Genomic DNA, 25838 nt, shown 5'->3' on the forward strand with positions numbered 1-25838 from the left:
TTTGCTGAACTGCTAGTCTGGGTGGGGCACACAGAGACAAGCTACAAGCTGACTGTGGTGGTGCTGTAGTCTGTGGTTCATGTGCTCAAAAACTAGAGAATTGTAGATCACAATATTTCAACATTAACCTTTGTTACTTTTTAAACTAATGTTGAGGAAAAGTGAAGAGACACTGCTGGCTGTTCTTCAGTTCATTTTGGGTTCAGCTGTGGAGAAGAGGAGACTCAGGGGTGACCTTATTTCTCTCTACAACTACCTGAAGGGAGGTTGTAGACAGGCGGATGATGGTGTCTTCCAGGCAGCCAGCACCAGAACAAGAGGACACAGTCTCAGGCTGCACCAGGGGAGGTTTAGGTTGGATGTTAGGAGGAAGTTCTATACAGAGAGAGTGATTGCCCATTGGAATGGGCTGCCTGGGGAGGTGGTGGAGTCACCATCATTGGAGGTGTTCAGGAGGAGACTTGATGGGGTACTTGGTGCCATGGGTTAGTTGTTTAGGTGGGTTGGATTGGTTGATGGGTTGGACACGATGATCTTGCAGGTCTCTTCCGGTCTGGTCTGGTCTGGTCTGGTCTGGTCTGGTCTGGTCTGGTCTGGTCTGGTCTATTCTATTCTATTCTATTCTATTCTATTCTATTCTATTCTATTCTATTCTATTCTATTCTATTCTATTCTATTCTATTCTATTCTATTCTATTCTATTCTATTCTATTCTATTCTATTCTATTCTCTCTGCCCTTGGCCTCTCCGCACAGCTGTGTGTGGTCTGGCGAGGATGGGATGTGCAGGCCTCTATGTGACTGCACAGGCAGGAGGGTGGGTTGTGTGGAGTTTTCTTCTTAAGGTGTTTGCTTCTTAAAGAAATTACCCCAAACAGCCTTCCAACCTGACAACAACTGCTTAGGTTTTGTTCTTTTCTGGGTTCTTTTAGCAATCTTGTGTTAGTGATGATGCCGTCAATAAAATCCACCATCTCTGTGAGGTGATGCTGCTGCACTGAATGCCAAGTGGATATGGTCCAGTAAACAGTAACTGAAAAATAGTTTTCTCTAACTATCTTGCATTATTTTGCTGTGCTTATCTCTTCACAGAAGTCTGAAGGCCAGGACAGTATTTGCCACAAGAACCAGATATACCAGATAGAAAAATACAAGGCAAATAAAGACTCCTATGAGGTAAAGCTCATTAAAGCTCATTAAGGTGCTTTGAAAGCAGACTGCATTTGAGGATCTTTGGCAGTGGGTTGCTGGACCTGCGGAGTCAAAAAAAGAGCTGTGGTCTTGCCTGTGCAGGACAAGTAATACTTTCAATTTCCTTTTGAAAGAGCAAACAGCAGGTCCCTACAGTGGAAGTGTAAAAGTGACTTTCAGTTTTCATGAAGAAAACGAAAGGTTTAAATGTTCTATTTGCCAAAAGAATGCAAACTTCTTCCATGGACTCCGTAGTTTCATTCTGGGGTGTGAGTTGCTGGTGGTGTAAAATGACCATGACTGTGTTGCCTTAACTCTCAAGACCTTGGTGGTACAAGACAGCTCTCTGCTCAGTGTGACCCTCTCCAGTCACCTGGCACTGCTGGTGTGCTGGCCTAACCCTGGCTTGACTACCAGAAACAGTGAAACTGTATTAGCACAAAACTCTGTCCAGGTTGGGATTTTTGTGCTTCTTAGCAGAAATGGTGCAGAGCTAACCCACTGGACTTTCCTTGGTCAGAGGAAAGATATAACCAGGTTACCTTTTGATCTGTTGGTCTCCAGTCTTTTTGTCTGCAAACAGAGAGGGTAGTTTGTATTAAAAGAATATCCGTAGGGTACTAAGAGCCTTCTCACAGGTGGATTTTTCTTCCCTGGCTGATTCTTTGCAAGCTCTTGAATTAGAAGAGTAATAATACAAGCTAAGTCTTACCTACCAACACAAAAGACAATATTCTGGATGAGTCTACCTATTTCAAATGCTATTCTTCAGCACTGGATTGGTGATCTAATTGCAGAACCAATTTATATCATGGCTGGGTTTGTTTATTTTAAAGGCTGTCTGCAAGACAAGTTGAACTGTAAGACAGATGCAAATATCAGGGCAAAGTACTCACCATTCTTTACTGACATAAGTCAAGAAGCAGCACCTTCCTTAAACTGCATCAGAAGTGGGTAGACTAAATTAATATAATATTTCAAAATGCTCTTTGACAGCTTACTTCAAGCTGTTGCAGGGCACCCTTCCCCTGGAACCACAGGCAAGTACTTGGAGCTGAATGCTGCAGATGTTGTATGGTGCATCCTCATGCTCTCTGGGCCAGCTTACACCAGCTGCTGGTGTCACTTCTCTGTGCAGATACAGAAAGCCACAGATAGCTTTGCCTGCCATCAAAGCATTATCTTACAGCTTCTGTGTACCTGCCCCGTACAGGGCAGGTAGTTGAGAGAGAAATGCCTGGTCTGGTTTGGTTGTGGGTCCTGAAGTTTCTGCACCCCTAGAGGGAAACCAGTGTTTGACTTCCCTAAAGATAATTGAAAACTAGTAGTAGGTCCACTAGGTGACCCAACTTCAATTTGTACACATGCTTAGGGATAAAGGCTCCCTCCAAAGCCTTTCTTGCACTCAGAGTCAGGCCCAGTGTAGCTATTTAGAGGATGAGGGGGTGTCATTTTTTTCTCGAAATAGTTACCTTGCTGCAGTCACAGTTCAGACACTGCAACTATGATACAGTATGTTCTCTTGCTGCACAGGCATAGCTGAGTATAAAGCATGTTTTATATCACTTTATCTGCATTTACACAATGGGATTGCATTGCCCTCAGTGTACCAGGACAGTTACAGCAGCACACATGGGTGAATACAGCCCCATGGATGCTGCTGTTTGTAACTGTGATAGACATCTCTCCTAAAATGCCTTTGTGTGGACAGAAACACAGCCCTGGTAGTATATAGCTTGTGCTGCTGGAGTCATGGAGTACCACCAGGACTCAGGAATGCAGGCTTCATAATCTCAGGCAGATTCATGAACTGTGGATAGAGTCCCTTTTTCACATCCCATTTCCAAGGGGAAACTGGGCAGCACTGATTCCTAGGCGGACACTACATGGAGAATGTAGCTGTGTGTTGCCATGGGAATAGCAAGGAGAGAGCTGGTCAGCTTCAGCTACAGCAGCCAGATGAATTTCTTCCACCTCACTACAGCTATGTGAAATAAGGACTGCCTCATGCTGGGGCTGCTTGCCTGCAGCACTGCCTGCTGCTGGGACTGGCAGTGGGGCACATGAGCAGTGGTCATGCCCAGCCCTTCTTCATTAAGTTTCCTAATCTGAGATGGTGGGATCAGTGTGCCAAGGCTGAGGGTGCCAGGGGCTGCTGTTTGCAGGCTGTTTTGCAGACTGATTTCATTTTAGAGCTCGGGGTGGATTGGCAGTGCAGGGAGGAGGGACAGAGGCAACAGTCTATCTCTCTCTCCATCCCTCTGTTTTTGTGAAGAGGCCTCAGGTGATGAATAGCTGTGTCTCCAGCTAATGCAGAGAGCCAGCACTGGTGATATGTTCCTCCCACAGGGCAGCTAGTGAGCTGAAACTCAGGGAATTTGCAATTTTTAGGAACTTGTGTCGTTGTCCTACCACCATTTCAGACATGGCCAAGGCAAATATCCTTTATCTTCCTTTCAGATCCACGTCTGGGACTCAGAGTAGGTTTTAGAGTTGAGGTCAGGACAGGAAATAGCAGATGATGATGTAATGCCAAACCTATTCAAGTGTAACGTACTGGTACAAGTCCAGCATTGTGTGACAGCATGCCATTACATGGCTGTACATGGTACACTGAAGAGCAAACTTTTAAAACTCCCTGTTGGGAGTTAGGATTTTAGTCATTTCCCCCCTTGCAGCCATAGCCATAGCCAACGAGACACAATGTTAATAGGTTTTAAAAGTACTTAGGAGACTATTTGCAATGTTGATCCAGGGTAAACTAATTAATTGCTAACACTGGATATGTAATCTTTCTTTTTCATGGGTGCTTTAATTATATAGAATGACTGTGTTACTGTTTCTTAGAAAACATAACAGCAGTATGAAGGCAAAGTCAGGGGCACCTGACAGGTGAGGAGCTCTGGCTTGACCATTAGGCTAAAAATATTGCAGTGTTGGAACGTCCTGCATTCTGACAGATGCTGCAGCAGCCGACATGCAAAGTCTTTCCTCACCTATCCAAAATAGCAGAAAGCTGCTAACAATCTTGATCAGCTCCTTTAGGCTTAATATAGTCACCACTGAGTCTCATCCTCACAAGTACCTTTAAAATAAGATACTCGGTAGAGCCCAATCTCTGCTGAACTTGGCAGCAGAGTTTCAGAGCCTTGAGAAGAAATGTAGTGTGGTAGGACCAAAATTAACTGCAGCTCCAATGACTCTTGTCACAGGATGTTATTCACACAGCATTATTATCATCATCAGCAGCATCACCACTGCTATTGTTGCTGTTACTCTTCTTCCTCATTATCGGTAGTGACTGCTCACCAAGACAGTGCCTGGTACTGATCAGATGTTCTGTTGTTCCAAGTACAGCAGGGCAGGGAGGAATAAATGCTCAGTTCCTGTGGTATTTACAGCCTCTAAAGCCAAAGACATCAGGTGGACAAAGAGGTATCACCCAAGCAAAGTGATGAGGGCTTCTTAATGCATTAGTTTGTTTCTATGGAAGCTAGCTAAAGCCAGCTGAAGGAGGGGACTGGAGGGGCTAAGGTATGGATGGAGACAAGGCCAAAGGGAGACTGAGGTGAACATGAGGTGAAAAGCTCAGAGAGGGTCTTTGCTTCTCACTCTTCCACGTCACCTAATCACTTCTGTAATAGAACTAAAAATCCTAGTTCACAACTCACTGGAGCTCTTCCTTCCAACTCCATAACTTCTGAAAAGTCAAAAGTTTAATGAGCCTAGCACTGCCCACACACCCTCTGTGTGGGGGGCTGGATTCTGTCTGAGCTGGGAGTGATCATAGCAAGTGTGATCCAGTTATTTTCCTCTCAGGTGTCTTATGTTTCCAGAGCTGTGTAGTGGCCCAAGAGAACCCAAGTTATCTCCCGTCTTTCTCTCCCCTTCTCATATATATGCATGTTACTTTGCCCTCTAGGGATTTGCTAGACTTCATGTCAATTAACTATTAATAGAAAATCATCAAAATTGTGTCCTTTGACATTGCCCTTTGGCAATGCATAATCAGACAAAATAGGGGCCTCAGCACATAACTGGATGAAAGAAACCTCCCTGCATTTAAAAGACTTGCAGCGTGAGACACAGTGAAACATGTTGCTTAAATGAGAATTAAAACCACACACAGAATGTCACATATATGCCCCTCTCAAGAAACTGCCCTAAAGCAACCAAAACAGAAGACTCTCTTCTTTGAGACTGACATCTAAAACTAGGCAATGCAGGTTAGTTCCAGAAAGGTGAGAGATTCTTGAAGTCTCTGAGGGATAGCAAAACATGGGTCACAAGTCTGAGACCTGGAAAAAATAAGACTTTTGGCTGCCCCTGAAATCTGTGGCAGGTGAAGAGTGTTAGGAAGCTTGAAGAATCTAGTGATTCATGTAGAAAAAAGACACCATGAATTTCCAGTGTGAAATGGTGCTTTGAAAATTGGGTATCCTCTCTTAGATACCACTCCCAGGTTCTGTTTTACCTCTGTCCTCACTGGAGATCCAGCCTGTCTCTTAGGATGTATGTACTTGCAATCCCACCTTCAGCTGCCTTCCCTGTCACAGAAAGGAATTTGGGTTCAGTGAAGGATTGAGTTCTCACCCTCCACAACTTGTGCCGTTGCAGAGATGCCATAAAAGTGAGAGGCATATTCCTCCAGATCTTGTTTGGACAGAGCAGGAATGACTCAAAGAGCTTAAACTTCTTTAAATCCTTTTTTTTCTTTCTTTCCCAAATGCCAGAGGAATTGTAATAAAAGGAAATCAAAGACCTTTTTTCAATGTCTAAATGGGGAGGCAAGTTTCAGATATGAAGTAACATGAACCTGCATCTACTTGCTCCAGCGAGGTCTCCCAGCGCAAATGGCCTCAGAGGAGGGAGCTTTCCTTTTTCCTAAATTTTCCAGAACCAACTTTCACACTGCCTGAGTGTCAAAGCAGATGGGAGCCATGAAATCATGTCAGACAGAGCAGGGGAAAATGAGACATGGAAGATTTAGTTACTTTTTATTCCTTGTAAATGTATAGCTTTTAATTTGGCTCCGGTAAGTGGTGTGCTTTTAAGTCTGGGGGTCATTTAAACCTCCCTTAAGTAAACCAAATTGTTCTTGTTTGTTTTACAACTTAAAGGACAAAAAACTCAAAGAGCAAGAAAAGAAAGGGGAGATTCTTCACCGTCAGCTCCCAAAGAAAACTGAGAAAAGTCCAGTTTCATATAGACAGCCTTCTTCCTGTCTTATCTCACAGATACAGAACACCAAGGCTCTGCTGAAAGACCGGAAAGTCACCAAGGCTGGAGGTCCAGAGAAAGGTCAGTGGGAGAAATTACCAGTGGTGTGTCCTGTGTGCATGTGCATGCTTGGGCATGTGCAGTGTTAATGAGAACGTCTGCTGTGTTTTGTGTGTGTTGGTAAATAGTCGTGGGCTTGCATTCAGTGTCTGCTCTGGAGGGGGCGTGTGAAAGAGGACTGGGTAATGTAGTCAAACACTGAATGAAACGTTGTGAGGAAACCATGATGATGTTCAGCAGTCATGAAGCCTCACTTCTACTTCGCTTTCTATTTGACAGAATCCCCACTGTTTTAAAAAAAGCTTTCTTTCCCTATTTATATGTACTTATACAAAATCATCTGCACTTCACACTGGTGCTTTGAAAGCATCAACACCCACCCCAGATCACTGACAAACCAAAGCTGGTAGTAGACAAGCTTCTTCCTACCAACAGCTCTGTGATCTGCGAATGAATGTGTTTTCCTAGGAGGGGACTAAGGGGCAGCACGGGAAGAAATCCCTGACCCTGAGGAGAGTGCTGGTAATGGTGGCATCCCTGGGAGGAGCAGTGGGCAGCAACTGATGAGGGAGTGTGGTGGGTTGTAATTACCCCCCAACTGATTTGAAAGAATTACCCCCCAAAATAAAATTGCCAGACTGGCTCGGTGGGGTGGAAGCAAACGAAGCTATATTTGCAAGCAAAACTACAATCTAGAAATATGAAATGCAATGAATATGTACAAAATACACAATCTTTACATTTTATAAACAACACAAGAACCCCCCTGCACAAAACCAGGGGTTTGCCAACAACTTCCTCCTCCCCCTGACATCTGCCCCATACAAGGGAAAAGACAAAGAGAAGAGAGTTACTTGTTAGATCTTAGCCACAAGAAGAATGCAGCCAAGGTCGGCAACAGCCAAGCAGAAGGCACCAGCTAGTATCAGCTAGAGCAAAGAGCTGAAAAGCAGACAGAAATAGTTCATACAACTAACTTTATGTTAGTTATCAGCCTGATGTGATTATGTAGATCTTACAGTTATTTTTCTTTTGCATCCAGTGGTAGTTTATTTACATTCTACCACTTTCTACTCAAGATCTATGGACAATTTCCTAGGCATCAGCCTAAAACTGCCACAGGGAGTAAGGGGAAGTAGGCAACCAAGAGGGAAATGCAGGTAGGACTACCAACCTCAATAAATTACAGGCAGCAAAAGGAGGAGGAAGAGCATTAACAGGGAAAGGAAAAGACAGAACAGCTAGAGGAGAGCAGAGCAGGAGGCAGCCTGGGAGGAATGGGAGAGAGGTGCTCTCAAAAGGAGGCAGAGGAAAGGAGTGGAGGAAAAGGGGAGTCAGTGGGGAAAATAGGGCATCAGTGGTGCACAAGAAGACAGAATATACTGAGGAGCAGGAAGACGATGCAACCAGCTGTTAAATGCAGGAAGTAAATGAGAGGAGATGATTACGGAGCAGGGGGGAGGAAATGTGGTAATGTCAAATGTTTGCTGTTTTCTGACAGATGTGAGGGAGTTGTTCAGAATGTGGTTCTGTGCTCTTTCTTGTGACTTGATAATTTATCATTTGATGTTTTCTACTTTAAAACAAATGTCAAAATGGTGTCCAAAGATGTCAAGTGGCAGCACAGGCACCTCTGCTGCAACGTAGCAGTAGTCTACAAAGCTGGTCAGAAATGGGACATAGTTTTTGGCAAAAAATATTTTTAAATGCTCATTTTGTTCAGATTTGTTGTTCCTTTGGGGAGGGAGGCACAAGGGGGATGAAACCTAGTTAGGTTTTTTTTTTCCTGTTTAGGTTTCTCCCTGCTTTTTTGAGCAGAAATCTGAAAGTAATTCACGTCTCAGCGAAAGCATTTCTCTGCTGATGGAAACCATGTTTGGACACTTCTTAAAGGAAGTGCTCACGTGATTTTGACCAGTGTTAGAAAGATACTACTCAGATTAAACCTGGTCTCCTTTTCCCTTTTCACTCTGAATGCAAGTGAGTTTATCTTGTATATCCTTTCAGCTTTCAACCCCTGCTGAGACCACCCCTTTCAAAAGAAGCCCGTGTGAGATTTGTAGCTGTGACCCGAAAGCTGGCAGACCTAAATTATTTTACATCCCTTTCAGATGGTTTGAGGCTGAGGGGACTCGGGGACGGTGATTAACTGCTGGTCTGCTACGCTTTCAATTAAGGAGAACCTAGCAAAGAAGGCTTTCCATAAAGGCAGCAAAGCATGTTTTCCTGAGACTAGCTTGGTATAAGCAAGTGCCAGCATCCTGCAGAAATCAAAGGAACAAGCTGTTTTGGTTACTGGGACAAATCCTTCAAAGATTGTTCCATTTATATTTGGTTCTGGTGGGGAGGGAAGATGCTCACCAAAGTCAGTCCAACTGTAACAGCCTGAATCTGGCTGGTGCAGCTACTCCTTATTTACTTGTGTGAAACCAAGAATGGGTTTTGTTCCAAAATGCAAGTAAAGCTATTAGGGACTAGCTCACTGTTGTCCCCTGCATCTCTAGGTATGTCAGTGTATACAGTACACAAACCCAGGTAAAACCATGCAAAGTTGTGCTAGGAAAGGAGGGATGTGAGATTCTCAGATATGGCCTTAGAGGATATAATTAATACAAACAGCTGAAGACATCTATGGTTTTCCATTTCATGTACTGTCTAACTCACTTTAAGGACTCTTCCTGCCTTTGGTGAAAGTGGCAGATGAATTACCCATGAAACAGCAATGTAAGTATCAAATGAGTGTCAGGGAATTAGGTTCTGAGTGTACCTCCAAAGCCATTTGCTTTACTTAGTGCATTTATTATGGTCTTCTAAAATTTTTAAAGGTGATGTTGGAGGTTGTCTGCTGTAAGCCAGAGAGGGCTTACGGTGCTATTAACTGCAGTCTGCTCTTCTGGTTCCTTTTCTGATTGCTTTGCAGACTCCAGCGGTGGGGTAAGCCCTTTCCATGAACCCCTGGCGACCAAGACGGGTTGCGTCACTTCCAGCTCCCTGGAGTACCTTGAAGTCCAACAGCCGCCCCCTAGAACCCCTCGGCTCCTCAAGAGGCAGGAGTCTCCGCAGCAGGAGCCAGCCCGGATTGGGGGCCGGGGAAAGGACTCTCCTCTCATCCTGAATATTGTGCACTCCTTCGAGTCGGTTGACAGAGAGGACCAGATAGACCAGGTTTCCCCCTCTCATCAGTACAGAATTTTAGGCTCACCAATGAATTTCCCTTACAAAAGCTCAAGTGAAAGGACACTGTCCCCACTTTTTCAGCCAGGAAGTGCGTCCCCCGTCCACCCCAACCAAGTCTCTTTCACATACGAAGAGAAAGCATATCCGGCAAAAGAGGAAGCAGTGTCCCCTACTCAGCTGGTTTCCAACAACCCCTTGGGCAGCCCTAACTGTGTTAAAAGCAGAGGCAGATTCCCCATGATGGGGATCGGACAGATGCTGCGGAAGAGGAACCAGACAATGCAGTCGGCGAGTGACAAGCCGCTGGAAGCCAGGATGCCTCAGCTGCAGCAGATGAGCCCCACGCAGATTTCCTTCAATGCAGCAGATGCTGTCAGCGGCCAGTGTTAGTCTGATGTCCTGGGATTTGCAGTGCTGTACTCTCGAACCTGACCTTTTTACTTCTAACAAAAAGGGAAAGCCACAGGCATGTTACTGTCACAATGTAATATGCTACAATCGTCCAACATAGAAAGTCAGAGGTCTGCTTGTAAGGAAGGCATTGTCCTACATACTACAGTAGAAAGGGAAGGGCTCTACTTGTGCTTTTAAGAAACACTAGCATCCGGCATCTTAACTGTACACTAAAACATGTCTTGGCAGAGCTATGTGAATATGTATTTTCACTGTTCTCATCTAGTATTGCAGTAAGGTTGATTGGGAGAGCAGTGGGCATTAATGGCTTGATTCATCAAGGTAACCTGTGTGGTGCCGTGGATGCCAATCTCATCCAGGATCTGTGGTAAGACTGCCTGTGCTCCATCTGCCTCTGCCACACGGCTCTGTGGTGGTGCTGCAGGCATTGTTCACGTGGCTAGACAAGTGGAAAAATTCAAGATACTGCCTCCAAAGTCTACTTGCTAAGAAGTACTGCCAAGGAGATGAAGCTGGCAGAAGCTTGAACAAAGACATGAGGGTTCTAAACATTCAGAAAAAGTGGGAGGATTGGAAGTCAAAGCAGATTTTACAGTTAATTACATAAAGTAGCTAATAATGGAATTTTTTCTTTCCTAAAGAAAATTATGATTTAATGATGTCACTCAGAAGAAACACGATTATTTAAAAGCAAGTTTCATCACGTGGAAATTCACTGCACTCGAGGCCTGTTCCTTTCATATGATAGATCTGCAAGCAGATGCTTCAAACACTGATCCAGACTGCAACATGCCATGTTTAAACAATCCAGTTGCCGGTGATGTTTGCAGCCATACCAGTTTCGTGGCGCACCTACGGGCAGGATGGCGTTCACCTGTTACAGCTAGGCAGCACTGGATGCACCTGAAGGCTTTTCTGAGAGACTACAGTGAATTTAAAAGACTGCAGTGAATTAAAAGAAAACACTAAAGGACACATGAACCTGTACCAGTGCCGTTTTATACTGCAAGATTGGTAATGCAGGGGTTACCAAAAACTCAGTATTGGTATGAGGGGTAAAGATTAACTTTCTTAAAAGGCACCATGTTCAGCATACCTGTTTTGTTTTTCTATGTAAATGACACATCTGAGAGGTGTTGGCAACATCTTTTTGGTTCTGTTTTTGAGTTCAAACTATTTCCTATAAATTAGAATGTTTATCTAAAGGCCTCTCTTTTCCTTTTTGTCTGGATGGCGCTTGCGTGCGTGTTTGTGTGTATGGGGCATCTCAACAAAGCTTCTTCCAGTCTGGCTCCAAAGCAGGCAGCCCTGACCCCTGTGTGCCTCACTGCTACTTCATGTCATTTCAAAATCCAGGCAGCAGAAACACTGTCATCTTCTTCTTGTCACAAGATGGGTATTGTGCCTCAAAACCATCAGTAAGAATCTGAGCCCTATTCTCGTCAATGTTTTTGCAAACAGTTTTGTGGCCCCATTGATTTGGTGTCTGTGGAGATGTTGAGAGTTACCCCTGTTTTAGAAGCTTTCCTTCCACTTTCTTGAGAGATGTACACAGGGATGTGGGGAGGTGAGCCAGCAGAGGCAGGAGAGAAGGCCTCCATCAGAGCCCTTAGCTGGATGCATGTTGCTGATTCTCAGCACGGCACAGACCTTACATCAGAAATTGAACATTAATCCAAATACTGACAGAACAGGTAACTGGGCTGTCCAGTATTTTGAATATTTGCAGGCAAAACCAACAGAGTGTGAATGCCCAGAGTGCCCTTCTCATCCTTGAAGACAGGACCTTCACCTCAGCACTGAAGCTGCCCATCAGTTCAGTGTCACAGTATCGCTAAGGTTGGAAGAGACCTCGAGGATCATTGAGTCCAACCTGTCACCACAGACCTCATGACTAGACCATGGCACCAAGTGCCACGTCCAATCTCCTCTTGAACACCTCCAGGGATGGTGATTCCACCACATCCCTGGGCAGCCCATTCCAATGACTCTCTTGGTGAAGAACCTTCTCCTCACCTCAAGCCTAAACTTCCTCTGGTGCAGCTTGAGACTGTGTCCCCTTGTTCTGGTGCTGGTTGCCTGGGAGAAGAGACTGACTCCTTCCTGGCTACGACCACCCTTCAGGTAGTTGTAGAGAGCAATGAGGTCTCCCCTGAGCCTCCTCTTCTCCAGGATAAACAATCCCAGCTCCCTCAGCCTCTCCTCATAGGGCTTGTGCTCAAGGCCTCTCCCCAGCCTTGTTGCCCTTCTCTGGACACATTCAAGTACAGAGGAGTTCTTAATGCATCTCTTCAGTTTATTGAGGACCCCTCCCTCTGGGGTAGTTAAGCTACCTGTAAAATAATATACATAAAAATCCCAATATTATAAGAAAGATAGCCTTGGAATAGTTGTACTCATTTGTGGATTGAAAAACATCATCTCTTGTCTGTATAGAGCAGCTGTGCATCCCAGGGGCCCATTTTAGCTCTTCCTTTTGTTTAGAAACAGTGAAGCCTTTTCTCTTTCTTCATGCTAAGAACATGTCTGCACTGCAACGGTAGGGAACGGGGACCGCTGAAATCTCATCTTTGCGTGCACAGGACTTGTGTACCTGAACAGATGGCAGATACCGACTTGAATTACAAACCCAGGTTTACTTGGAACCCAATAAAAAGTTGGAGGAGGCAGGAAAGAGACATGTTTTGGGTTTTTTTTTTTTGTGAAAACCCAATAAATATGTGTAAGGATCAGAATGGAAACAGAAATGTTGGTTAAATCTTATTATAGTTATAGAGGATATATCAGTACAGCAATGCTAAAACATAAACATGTGCCCAGCTTAGACAGTAGCTATGTACAAACTGCAATGACCATAAAAGGGACTTTCTGAAACACAGTGGCAACAATTCTGGGGTGAAAAAGGTTGTGTTTGTTATAATTATTAAATACATGTACTTTTTGAACAAGATTGCCGTGAATTGCTGACTTTGCCAGGTCTCTGTGTAGCAAGGATTATCTAAGTACAAAAGCAACCAGCAAAATGGTGAGGTGACAAGAGAATTACCAGCACCTTCACCTGTACCCATTAAAGATTATCCCTTTGAATCTGGCTGCTGACTTTGCCTATAAACTCTGAGTGAGCTAAAAAGCAGAAGGTGGGATTTCCCTTGCTTAATATTAGCCTGCAAGTTGTGCCTCTAGTCTCTGGTTGTTATCCAACCTCTGTTTGGCACCTGTGAAGGCTGATAGGGATCTCCAGTTTATCCCTCCTTAAAAGAGAGGTCCAAAATGAGGATAATAATTGCTCCTCAGCAAGGCATAGCTGTATCCAGATACAAGGGAGGGAATAGGGTTGGCTGGTTTAGATGAGAACCCAGCTTTCAGGCAGCCATAGGAAGTCAGCCTGATACAAACAAAAGCGTTTGCTGATCAGCTTTCTGCATCTCTGGAGTTAATGTCTTCAAGTTGCAGGGACTTGCAGGGACTAATCTTACCTTTGCTAAGCTTAGCACTGCCATGCAAACTCCTAATCAGCCTTGCAGCTTCAGTCGGACCATTCTTGGTGATCCCAGTCTTGTAAGTACAGTTCCTTCTTCCTCTTGCCTTTGTCTAAAGGTGTTTCCTAGAGCAGCTGATCCAGAGGCCTCTAAAATCAGCTGATGCCTTTTTCTGGAGTTTGCAGTAGTCTTGGCATTAAGCCTATAATGAACCTCTTTGATTTGAAAATAGACCTTATGCTTCGGATTGGGTACTGAAGAAAAAGTACTGCTGTGCTTTGGGTGCAGGAGGGAAGCACCATGGCTCTATGGGGCCTTTCTGAGCTACTGTTTATCACAGTATCACCAAGGTTGGAAGAGACTTCAAAGAGTCCAACCTGTCACCACAGGCCTCATGACTAGACCATGGCACCAAATGCCACATCCAATCCCCTCTTGAACACCTCCAGGGATGGTGACTCCACCACCTCCCTGGGCAGCACATCCCAGAGCCTGGAGGAGTGCAGTCAGCGGCGGAACTGTGAAGCACTTAAAGAGGGTTTAGCAAATGAAGTGGTCACTGGACCTCAGTTCTGGATCCACAGTGATAAAGTAAAAGTGTAAAAGAATAGGTGCCAAATTTATTTAGCAAGACAAGGACCACATACCAGCTTCTGTTGTTAAAGGTGTTGGTTGTTTTACTTGTCTTGTAAATATGCTGATAAATACTAAATATCCAGGTTTACAAATCCTAAAAGTAGTAGTTGATTTCATGCTTAACATCAGTTGATCTTTGCAGCAAAATCCTTTGGTGTGTAGCTACAAGAAGGTTGGGTCACATTTGCAGGAGGCTTTCGAGTCCACAGTGTACCAGTAAGATGGTTTATCGACCACTCCCTGGAGACAGCCCAGCACAAATCTGCCCAGGCCAGCAATATGGCTGTGGTTAATGTATGGAAGAAAGGAAAGACGAGGATGGACGACTCAGTGGTCATTATAGCTTTGCTGTACATCTGCCAAGTAGACTGTGTCAATGGCAGAGTGTGATGTTGGTGGGTAAACTTTCAGTGCATTGTTGGGTCTAGGGCTGCTTCTTGTAGTAAGAGAGTTTTAGGGTGGTACAGAAACACCCCCTCCACAACTGGTGTGAGGAACAGCTCCAATCCAAGAGAAAAGTGACCCATTATTTGCTCATTTGTAATTAAACTTTACTGTCTGAAGCACCCCGAGCTCATAACAGCCTTGCTTATCAAGAAGCAAGCAGAAAATGGAGGGACAGTACTGCTGTGTGCAGTAGTTTTAAGTTTGCCTGCCTTTCCCCTGGTTTTTTTTTAATGTTTGGTGGTCAGGTTTCTTTTTTTGCTTCTCCCTTCACATAGCTTCCCTGGAGCATAAGAAAACTGCTGGATACAGCATTGGGGCCTGGTTTTCCTATTAAAAAGTTATCATAGCTCTGTGAACTGAGCGCTACAAATCACTCAGGTGCAGAAACGCAGCCCTGTGGAAAATTCATTATTAAGTGTGACTCCTACAGCCTTTCAGCAAGCTCCATGCCTCCTGCTTATGTGACTTGTTTGCATCAGAGGTGGTCTCAAGCAGGAATAGCATGGGGAATACCAGAACTGGGTTCAACTTCAAGACATCCCTTTTCACTGAGAGAAATGTGCAGAAGTGAGCGAGTGTCTTATATGCAGCAGGTTTTCTGCCAAGGAAGCTGCTTTACCATTGGATTCCTAAGCCACATGCACTGGCATCTGCTTGATGATACCAGGGCTTGAGAGAGAAAAAGTAAGAAGAGGTTTACAGATTAAGGATGAGATGGTTAATATCCAAAATGAAAACTCCTGCATTGCTGAGATACAGAACTAAAGTAATGTATTTATTAGTGTGTGTATGAATAGCAGTCTTCTACCTAGAAAGGTAAAAATTCCCCAATTCCTTGTATCTCCTACAACCCACACACTCAATCTACAACAAAGGAAAGGCCACCAGAGGCTTTATATCAAAACAGCTTTCCTCTTTCTGTTTCACAGAAGGAAACAGAAGGATTATCCAGTGCTTATAGGATAGGGAAGGCTGTTAGATAAAATGGGAGGGTTTCCTCTCATCTCTACCTTCCCCTAATCAATTAATTTCTGACTTGCCCACATGTGGACTTGGACCTGTGTTTCCTGAAGTCATCTGAGTTTCTTCTGCCTGGTCACTGATCATCAGAAAATCTGTGAAGATTTCAGATTTCAGAGACCTCTTTGGTTGAAAGCAGCCAGAAGGGCTCACACATTGTTCATGAGACTGGCAGATGGATGGGCAGATTGACCTTGGATCCACAGCAGAAAGATCTTTCTCACCCCACATGTATGTTATTGCAGGGCAGTATATATGTAGGGCATAGAGCCCAGAAATTACATGGTTGCTTGTGCAGCAAAGCTCCCTTCCACGTGCCAAGCTTCTGGGCAGGCCTGACACTGAGATTGCTCAGTCAACCACACAGGCGTGCTAGCCGCTGGAAATTATGGGCTGGGGTTTGGTGCCTGTTGCCAAGCTCCACTTCTAATGCAGTGTTTTAATGCAGCTCAAAGGTTTCTGTCACTTATGTGGACAGGGCTTGAGGGTGTAGTACTGATTTGTAATTGACAGGTTCACAAGTTCTTACAGCTTCTGCCTTTGAGCAGCTCTCTTGAGTACAAACCCCCAGAAAGTCTTCAAAGCACCTGCAGGTGGTCTTTGTGCTGGAAAGTGGTCTGTTCATCCTGGTGGGAGCCACCCACATTGGACCAGACCATAAGTCTTTGAAAAACTGCAGCAGGCAGATTTTTAAGAGGAGGCTGGGTTGTTTTAATAGCTCAGTTCCCCTAAGACTCTGCCCTGAGGGCTCTGGTGCTGCAGAAACAAGGAATTCTGTTTGACAAGTGGCAGAGACACCCCTCCCAAAATGGCTTAGCAAAAGCTGAGGGTGGCGTTTGGACCTGCTAAAGGTTTTGAAGGGTAAGATAAGTTTTTGACATTATCTGTCTGCATGTAATCATCACCCAGCAGTGGGAAGTCCTCCAAGCAGCACCTGCAAGCACTGAAGCCACCACTGCAGTTTGGGAGGAAATTGGAAGCTATCCTCAACGGTAATACAGAGCAGAAGTTGTGTTGTGTCCTCCTCTCCCCCAAAGGTGTTTGTTTGTAAAACTGGGAGGATCTCTTGCCCTAATATTTCAGTTGGGGCATTGGCTGTGACTCCCCCAGTAAAAATGTCTCTCACACATTTACTGATTATGACTTTCCAAAGAGCAAAAAAGTAAAATGTTAGTGCAAAACAATTTCAGAGGGGTGTAAAAGTCCATTTTCACAGCATGCCTTCTAAATGGAGGAGTTAGCTATCCCAAGAGAAAAATGTCTTAAATCAGTGCTTAACTCTCCAGTCTCTGTGGAGGCCACCAATTTGTGATGGTTTATGGATTAATTACATTCTGCTTTGAATCCAAGGACTATTAGTGAAAAAAATCAGGCTTTTACTTATGGGTTTAAGGCTTACCTTCTTAACACCCATGCACAATGCAAACCTTCTTATTTAGTTACTTAAGCACATGGCAAAATCACAAGTTATAAAACCAGCTTTTATGTATGAAAACAGCAGTGAAGTGGGTGTTGCAACCAACATTTTAATGTGCACAGCTGTTTTGACAAACATCTTTGAAGAGGAGAGAAAGGAAAGAGAGCAAGCCTCTGTCCTGCCACATCAGGCAGTTGCTGCAGGGAAAGGTGGCTTTTGGGATGGATCTTTCAGGTGTCAGCTCTGGGAACTGGCTGAGTATGAGAGGGAAGGTGGAGGAGACTTGACTGGCAGGGGTTGGGGGACGTTGAGGAGCAGACTGACAGCACAAGCCTAGGAGGGCAGTTCTTCAATGGGACTCTCCTGCTCTTTGCCACAGCTGAAATAGTTGGAGCAAGCAGGTTTCTGGCACGTTTTTCTGCAACTTCCATGGGGCAATATTTACCATTTCCCCCCACCATTGGCAGCTTGTCATTGCCACAGGACACCAAACCACATTGTTCTTGTGGAGAAGTTAATGTGAGCTCCATGAAGCTTCCCCTTCCCTCATGCCTTACCTATAGAGGTTTTCCTTCTCCCAGTTACTGGTGTGAGCCCACAAGCAAGAGGACACATCAGATATGCTTCAGCAAATGTAATTTGCAGGTTCAATGGGAATAAAACACAGCAGCTGCTTAGACCATTGAGGTTGGTATGACTTGGGATATGCAAAGGAGGGTATCCCCTTGGTGGGAAGGAGCTGCTGCTGCCAGCTGATGTTGAGGGTGATGGGTGGTGCATGGTGGCTAGCTGGGCTGTGCACAGGGTGTGTGAAATGTTTAGCTGGGCTTAACTGAGGTGTGGAGCTACTTTGGGCTGCCCCTGGGGTAACTGGAGGTAAACGGAGCCCAGGTAATGCTGAGGGAAAAGTTGCTAAGTGAGATGGGTGTCTTAAGTGGGAAGGAGGAAAGATTGCTGAGCATAAAACATCTCAGGATAAAATCTATGGCTCTGAATGTACTGCTGGATGCTTCCTTCATTTGGGCTTGTTTTTTATGTTGGATTGGGAAATACAACTTTACCCTGTACTCTGCTATGTACATTCATGGGTAAACCCTATGCTTCTGCTTGCGGTCGTGTGCGGCAACAGCATGGCGGAAACCATCTCAGCAAGAGATGGCCATGTTTTGCTTTCTCCAGGAGTCAACACACTAATTATTAACTCAGAAAAGCAAAACCAGAGAGCAGACAGAGGGCAGACAAAGGAGTAGATGAGAGTCAGCTCTCCCACATCTCAAACCTTGCAAAACCAAGGCTGTGGCTGGGCCATCTATCCCTTTCTTCTCACAACCACCCTCCTCCAGCTCTGCTGACCTCTTTCTGCCCTTTTGCACCATGGGGCTTGTTTATTGACCCTTCCCAAGGAGTGACTTCAGAAGGTGACTCAACTGAAAAATAATTAACTTATTTACTGGGGTAATTTTCAGGTCCCCTGAGCCCACATACTTTCGTTCATCAGAGAGGGGGCAGGAGCACATGCATAGGGTTGAGGGTTTCTGTCATGCAGCAAGCCAGAGCAGCTCCTGTGACCAGTCCAAGACCCTACAGAACTGCATGTTCAGGTGCTCTGCTCCCAGGTGGGACCATTTCTGACAGCTCATAAGCAGAAATCAAAGGCCTGTTTCATTCTTTAAATGTGAAGGCAGATTTCAGATGTGAAAGAGCACCAAGCTGCATGTGCTGGCTTCCACAAAGGGCCTGCCTCCACCGTCACAGTAATACATACACAACTTTTCACATCCACGACTTCAGAGGCAGGAAAATCTCTGTTTCTTCTGTGTGAGAGAAGGAGGACACGGCAAGTTTGTGCTAAGGTGTCATTACAGTTGTCAGGAATGGGGCCATGCTCCCTCAGCACATGATCAGAAGTGTGACAAGACAACGAACCTCCCACAAATTAATCTGGACGAATTTAATCTGCTGTTTACATTTCTGTGGCCTGGAGACTCTGCCAGAGGCTGTGCGGCACCTAGGCTAGACAGCTGGGTGCAAAGCCTCGGGTGAAAAGACTGATGCTGAAGCAGAGAAAGTGTTTAAAGCTGCCTAAACAATGTGTCCAGCATGATGCCTTCTAGAATAGAATACAACCAGGTTGGAAGAGACCTTCAAGATCATTGTGTCCAACCCGTCATCCAACACCACCTAATCAACTGAACCAAGCACCCTATCAAGTCTCCTCCTAAACACCTCCAGTGATGGTGACTCCACCACCTCCCCAGGTGGCACATTCCAATGGCCAACCACTCTTTCTATGAAGAACTTCTTCCTAACATCCAGCCTGAACTTCCCCTGGTGCAGCTTGAGACTGTGTCCTCTTGTTCTGGTGCTGGCTGCCTGGGAGAAGAGACCATCATCTGCCTGTCTACAACCTCCCTTCATGTAGCTGTAGAGAGCAATAAGGTCTCCCCTGACCCTCCTCTTCTCCAGACTAAGCAACCCCAGCTCCCTCAGCCTCTCTTCATAGGGCTTGTGTTCCAAACCCCTCACCAACTTTGTTGCCCTTCTCTGGAGAACATCACGTGCAAAACCAGGACTAAATAATTTGAGTTTATTTTTATCTCCTAATAAGCAGTGCAACCTAAAAAATATTTTATTATTTTTTTAATGATTAGAAACTGCTCAGAAATAAGAAAATCAGAGGGGATTTCCTGATTGCAGCATTAAAGACAGACGATTCCTGCTTCCCCAGTGGCTCGTGCTGTCCCAGACCTCTGTTAGGCCAGTTTTGATAGGTGCATAACTCTTTTATTTTCAAGGGACATGTAACAAGGCAAAACCACCATGGTCTTCTGGGACAACCACAACACTGGTGACAGATGGCCCAAGTCTGAGAGCATGGGTTTAGATAATATGAGAATATGCCTGGTACTTTTCCTAAAGCTGAAGCTACTTATAACCTCGCCTCTTCCGGAGCTTGGAAAATAGCTAGAACTGATGCTTTTAAGAGCATGCCATATCCTTCCCAGCAGCTGTGTTTTGAGTTTCTCTGCTGAACCAGCAAAACTTTGAGAGGCTGCTTCACCACGCTCAGTTCAGCTGGAATATCCCCGTTGCAGTTTCAGGAGGTGATGCAACATCTGAAGGGTAGACAGTGAGCAGAAGTGGAAGGTCCTTGCCAAGTAGGACTGCCTAGAGACTGGCTCAGGCCTAGCCCAGGCAGTGCAGCTGCAGAGCTGCTTTAAATCACATGTAGACATGTGTGTCCTTAAGAGCTTATGTGCCTCTGGATACAAGGAGAGGGTGGGCTCTGCAGCATCTCCTCTGGGAGATATTCTTCAAATATGGTACATTTCATAGCCAAAACTGCACTGTGGCATTGTGGACAGCTATTTCAGCATCTCTGTCCTATCAGGAAACCAGTGGAATGGAGGTGACCAATGGAAGGGAGGCAATTATTCAGGGTCTACATCAGGTGTCTTTACATCTACAGTAATAGAACAGGGACAAAGTACAGCCCTAGAATAGGGTGGATTGTATTGTGTGTTACAAAACCTGTGTATGATCATGCCCCAAGGGCCCCTTTCACTGCATTTCATTTAAAAATTTCATCCATGGATGCATCTGGATGTGACCCCTCTGTCCTTTCCCAGTGACTGGGTGAGGATGTGAAGCTTCAGCTGTGCTGGGAGATTCACATGGAGCTGCACTGCTGACTTTGCATCAGCAGCACCTGGTTAAAAAATTCTTGCTTTGCCCTCCTGGAATGCCTCTGGATGCAGATACTCAGCACTGCCATTCCACAGTGTGCCTGTCAGGTTCTAGACTCAGCCCCACCAAGCCTGCTGAAATGCACAGAGCATTCCATGCACAAATCTGTGCAGTTGATAACCACAATTGTCACTCCCCTTCTCTGCTGACTTGCTGAGGGGGCAGGAATGGGGCAGAGTCGTCTGTTGAGTTCAGCAAGGAGCTGCCAGTGCTTTGGTGCAGTTTGTTTCTGTTCTGGCAAATCTCATGGATGCTGCAAATTTCCTTTTGATTTTTTCTTTTTACACAGAGCTGTGCTCTCTTTTCCAAATGGACAGGATGACATATTTAGGTCTGCCCTCCAGAAGGACACTTTACCTACAGCTGAGTGCAGTCTCTCAGTGTACTGAGGCACCAGCAAAGGACTCACGTGTCTAAGGTATGTGGTAGCCCCAGCTTCAAGATGTGTTCATGCAGGGCTTAGCAGAGTGATGTCTGACTGTCATACTGCTCCCACCCACAGTGATATGTAGAGGGATGAGAGATGCTGGTGCTCCAGCCTCTGAGTGAGGAGCTGGCCTGGCACATGCCCTGGGGCTGTGATTAGAGCGTGTAACTCGCTTACTGTGTCTGTAAGTGACAACTAAATGCTCCCACCCCAGTTTTTTCTTCAATCATGGTCTTGCATTTCAGATTGTGCGCTGGCACCACGGAGGACTCGCTGCTTCCTAGGGGCTGCACACCCAGACATGCTGTAGCTGCTGAAAGACACAGTGTTTCATTCAGCAGGGTTTGTCTTTCTGGGCTATTACAGCTGTCCAGCCTCTGGTCCAGGCCTGACTGGCAGCCCTGACATGGAAACTTGAGATCTGCCAGCACCTACCCCCACAGACCTACCTCGGAACTCTGTGTACTCACTCCCTGAACAAGCCATTGTGAGGATTGGCATACAGTGCAGAGTTTTCTGTGGGGTTAAAATCCTCTATAGCATGAAAAATGGGGGATCCTCCAAACAATTCCAAATCCAACCATTCCTTTGATGAATGAGCCCTGACTCTAACCACCTCCATCAGTGACAGGGGCTTGATCCATGTCACATAGACTCCTATGCTTCGGGAAATCCCTCCTACGCGCCTGCCTGTGCACTTATGTTAGCTGGGAAGGAAAAACCTCCCTTTGCCTTCAGGCACTGCACACCAGCATGAAAAAAAGATCCTTCTAAAAAGCTGCCCAGCACCTCTTGTCTAGTGCTCAGCTGAAACACTAAGCTCAAACTGGTGACTTTGCAACAGTCTCCATAGTGATTAATTGTACCTTCACAGATAGGGTATCGTGACTTGGCAGGGGAAATCGGATGCAGAAGCAGAAGGCCTCCCCTTGTTTGTAATAAGCTGAAGAGCGACATGCTTGATTCAGTGGACCTACTCTGTGTTACTGCTGCTGCTCCTCAGCCTCTCTGGGTCTGTGGAAGGTGCTCAGGTGGCAGCAAGGAGCTGAGATGGAGATGAAGAATTCTTTCTGTAACCCAAACGAGTGATTTCATGGAAGAAGGCATTTCCTTGCCTACTGCACCATAAGAGATGAGAAGGAGCAGGCTGACAGCACTGGAGGATGAAAATTCTGGTGGTGCTCACTGATGCATGTGCTGAACAATTCTTCCAGGACATGGGGATGTGGCATCCACCTGAGCCCATTCATTGCCTGTTCTGTGGGATACTTGGGTGGAATTCTGATGAGAATGATTTAAGGATGGCCAAACCTTACACGGAAGAAAGGATGTTATAAAACAAATAACTTCCACGTTTTCTGCCTCTAGAGAACCTAGCATCTGTGTACTCAGGCAACTGCTCCTCTTTCCAGCCCACCCTTTTCTCTGAATATTTTCTGCCTCTCAAATTGTGGTTGCCAAGAGAGCAGTTTGCATGGACAGTGTCATCTTCAGGGAGTCCTGTCTCATCTTTATTCAGTTACCTTCAATCCTCTTTTAATAAAGACACCAAATCCCTATCTCACAGCCAAATTAGAAAACTGATTAGCTACCTGGGCATCCCATGTTAGAAGGATAGAATTATGTGGCAATTGCAGAAGATCAGACTCAGCCTATCTAAAGGGATGCTGACATCTTGGAAACATTTTTTTACACTGAGTATCCTTACTTAAAAATCCTTTCAGGCATGTTAAATGAAATCCTAAAAGCCAGTTTCTTAAAACCATTGTGATTTGTATTTTGTACTCAGGTGGTTAGGGACAAGAAAGGCAAACTGCTGGCAATTACCCTTGTCAGTCCCAGTCTCAAGTGCCAAGCAGCACCAAGGTGATGGCTCTGCTTAGGCCCAGGTACTGACCTGGAAACATGACAGAGCTTTTTCATCTTTGAAAGAAAAAGTGATCACAGCATTAGAGTTGCTGCTGTGCCTTCAGAGTTTTAAAGAGATACTGACTATACAATATTTTTAATAGCTAATAGTATGATCTGAGGTTACAGTCACGTATTCATGCATTTTTACTATCCATGAATGTTATTGTATATGAACATGTAACTCACAAGGGAGTGTTCCCAGATTCACACACAAAGTAAATAGGAGCAGGCAGGCTTGCGACATTATCAGTTGTTTTCTGTCTCTCTGTGTATCTGTCTTCCCTGGTCATTTCTGCACTGTTGGCCAAGCTCAGCTGCAGTTCACAGGGATGCAACCCTGTCAGAAATCTCATTGTTTCTCTGAGCTTCATGAAAATACATGGGGAAGCAGAGAAAGAAACCATTGCACGTTTCCTCGCAGAAGATGGGTTGCAGATTACGCTGAGCTCAAACAAAAGCCAGGGTACCTGCACAGGATGTAGCTGCTGTGACCACCACAGCCATGAAAAAGTTTCAGTCAAAGTCTGTGTCCTCCACGAACCTCAGACATGGGAATGATCCGTGTGATGTTTAGCTTAATTACTCCCTCTGCTTAATGCAACTCCTCTTTTTCGTCATGCAGTGGTGCCTGACTCCCTCCTCTGTTAAAATGGTACCTGCTATTTCCAACTGGCTATTGAGTTACAGTATCACAGTATCACCAAGGTTGGAAGAGACCTCAAAGATCATCGAGTCCAACCTGTCACCACAGACCTCATGACTAGACCATGGCACCAAGTGCCACATCCAATCCCCTCTTGAACACTGCAGGAAAAAACCCAAATACTTCAGCAATGATGCTTATGACTTAATGAAACTGCTCCCAGAAACAAGTACAAAACACTGCCTGGCAGTGAGGGGTGAGGAGAAAAGTATGAGAAACAGCCCTGTGAGCACTAAGATGAGGGGAGAAGGTGTTCCAGGTGCCTGAGTAGGAGTCTCCTCCAGCCCCAGAAGAGATATGGTGGAGCACATACCCACACTGCAGCTGGAGAGACTATCTCACACTGGAGCAGGTGGACATGCCCCGAAGGAGCTGTGGCCCCTGCAGAGCCCATGCTGGAGCAGATTTGTCCTGGAAAACTGCAGCTCATGGAGAGGACCCATACTGGATCAGGGCAAAAATATGTGGAGGAAGGAGTGTCAGGGAGGAGCTGCTATATACTGACTGCAACCCCCCCAGTTCCCTGTCACCCCTCTACCACTCAGGGGACAGAAGATGTGAGGAGGAGGTTCTTCACCATGAGAGGGGTGAAACCCTGGAATGGGTTGTCCAGGGAGGTGGTTGGGGTCCCGTCCCTGGAGGTGTTTAAGACCAGGCTGGACGAGGCTCTGTCCAGCCTGATCTAGTGTGGGGTGTCCCTGCCCATGGCAGGGGGGTTGGAACTAGATGATCCTTGTGGTCCCTTCCAACCCTGACTGATACTATGATACCTTCAGGGACAGTGACTCCACCACCTCCCTGGGCAGCCCATTCTAATGACGAATTACTCTCTCTGTGAAGAACTTTCTCCTCACCTCGAGCCTAAAGTTTGTCACCTCAAACCTTCTCAAATCCCCAGCAAGCACAAAGGAGTGGTGTTTTTGTTTTTTTTTTTGGGCCTGTTTTTTTTTGGGGGGGGGAGGGTTGTTTGGGTTTTGGGTTGCCTTTTTTTTTTGGTGGTGGTGTCTGGTTGAGTTGGTTTTGTTTGGGTGTGTTTGGGTTTTTTGGTTGGTTGATTTGTTTGGTTTGTTTTGTTTTTAATTTAGGCTCTAAAACCCCTTGTGTACAACTTCCCCATATTTCTTCCTACTCTACATTAATTTTATAAGCTGTGAGGCTATAAAATACATACTAGGGAGGTGTTTTTTCCAGTGAGGGAGAGCCGTGCTTCTGACAGCCAAGGAAAGGGAGATAAGGACAAATCTAACTAATGCCTCCTCTATTGCTCATCGGTCTGTAACTGAAATGCATATGCTGATGTTGACCAGCACAGGCTGTGGGAGACATTCATAACTCCTGCAACTGAGGCCCTCCTACAATTAGGCAGGGAAGCTTCCTTCCCAGACAATGGGGAGAGCCAGGCTGCTGCTCTGAGTCAGCCAGCGGAGAGCAACTGAATGATCTGTGTTTGCCCCGAGAAGGAGCCACTCTGCCTCTGCTGCCTGAGGGCAGTGTCTGATTAGCTCTGTATCTATACCTTCGGAGAAGTTGCAGCTTCTAGTGAAATCTGTGCTCTCAGGCTTCCATTCAAAAGGCCTGATCTCCTGTGGTTCTAGTCCTCCTTTATTTCTGAGTGTTCTGCTGCATAAGCAGTATGAAAATAGCTCGTCTTCCAATGAGGAGCCTGTCCAAAGCTGGCATGCTAGAACAAAGGGCAATGGGAAGGAGTGGAAGGAAGAAGTTGTTTATTTCACATTTACTTTTCTTCCTGTGTTGTATTTTTTTCCCTCACTTCTTTTGGAACTGAGAAAGGGGAGAAAGTTTCCAGGGCTTGGAAAAGCTGCTGTGAGAAGCAACTTGCAGAGTTTGGAGAAAGCCAACTGAGACACCAAACTCACTATTTCTTTTCATGTGTTTGAAACCAGAGTACCTTTAAGAAAGAAACACACACAAAAAAACTCACTCGGATGCACAAACACTATGGAAAAAGCAATGGTCCTAATGAGTTCTC

The 25838-nt window shown here is 45.4% G+C and overlaps 1 protein-coding gene across 2 annotated transcripts in view; it reads left to right on the forward strand.

Annotated features, from left to right (window-relative positions):
- The window catches only part of HUNK (hormonally up-regulated Neu-associated kinase), a 71867-nt gene extending 58817 nt beyond the window's left edge, over window positions 1–13050 (forward strand). The window contains exons 8-10 of one of the 2 annotated variants that reach the window (XM_068144492.1): window positions 1092–1175; window positions 6311–6491; window positions 9391–13050. In XM_068144492.1, the coding sequence (XP_068000593.1) occupies window positions 1092–1175; window positions 6311–6491; window positions 9391–10037 (912 nt within the window). In that variant the 3' untranslated portion in view covers window positions 10038–13050. The remainder of the gene's footprint in view (window positions 1–1091; window positions 1176–6310; window positions 6492–9390) is intronic. The other variant, XM_068144493.1, reaches the window with a different exon arrangement.
- Window positions 13051–25838: the final 12788 nt, after the last annotated feature.

The sequence above is a fragment of the Melanerpes formicivorus genome, unplaced genomic scaffold (genome assembly GCF_026170545.1).
Source record: "Melanerpes formicivorus ecotype bairdi unplaced genomic scaffold, bMelFor1.0.p_v2 SCAF_11, whole genome shotgun sequence".
NCBI lineage: Eukaryota > Metazoa > Chordata > Aves > Piciformes > Picidae > Melanerpes > Melanerpes formicivorus.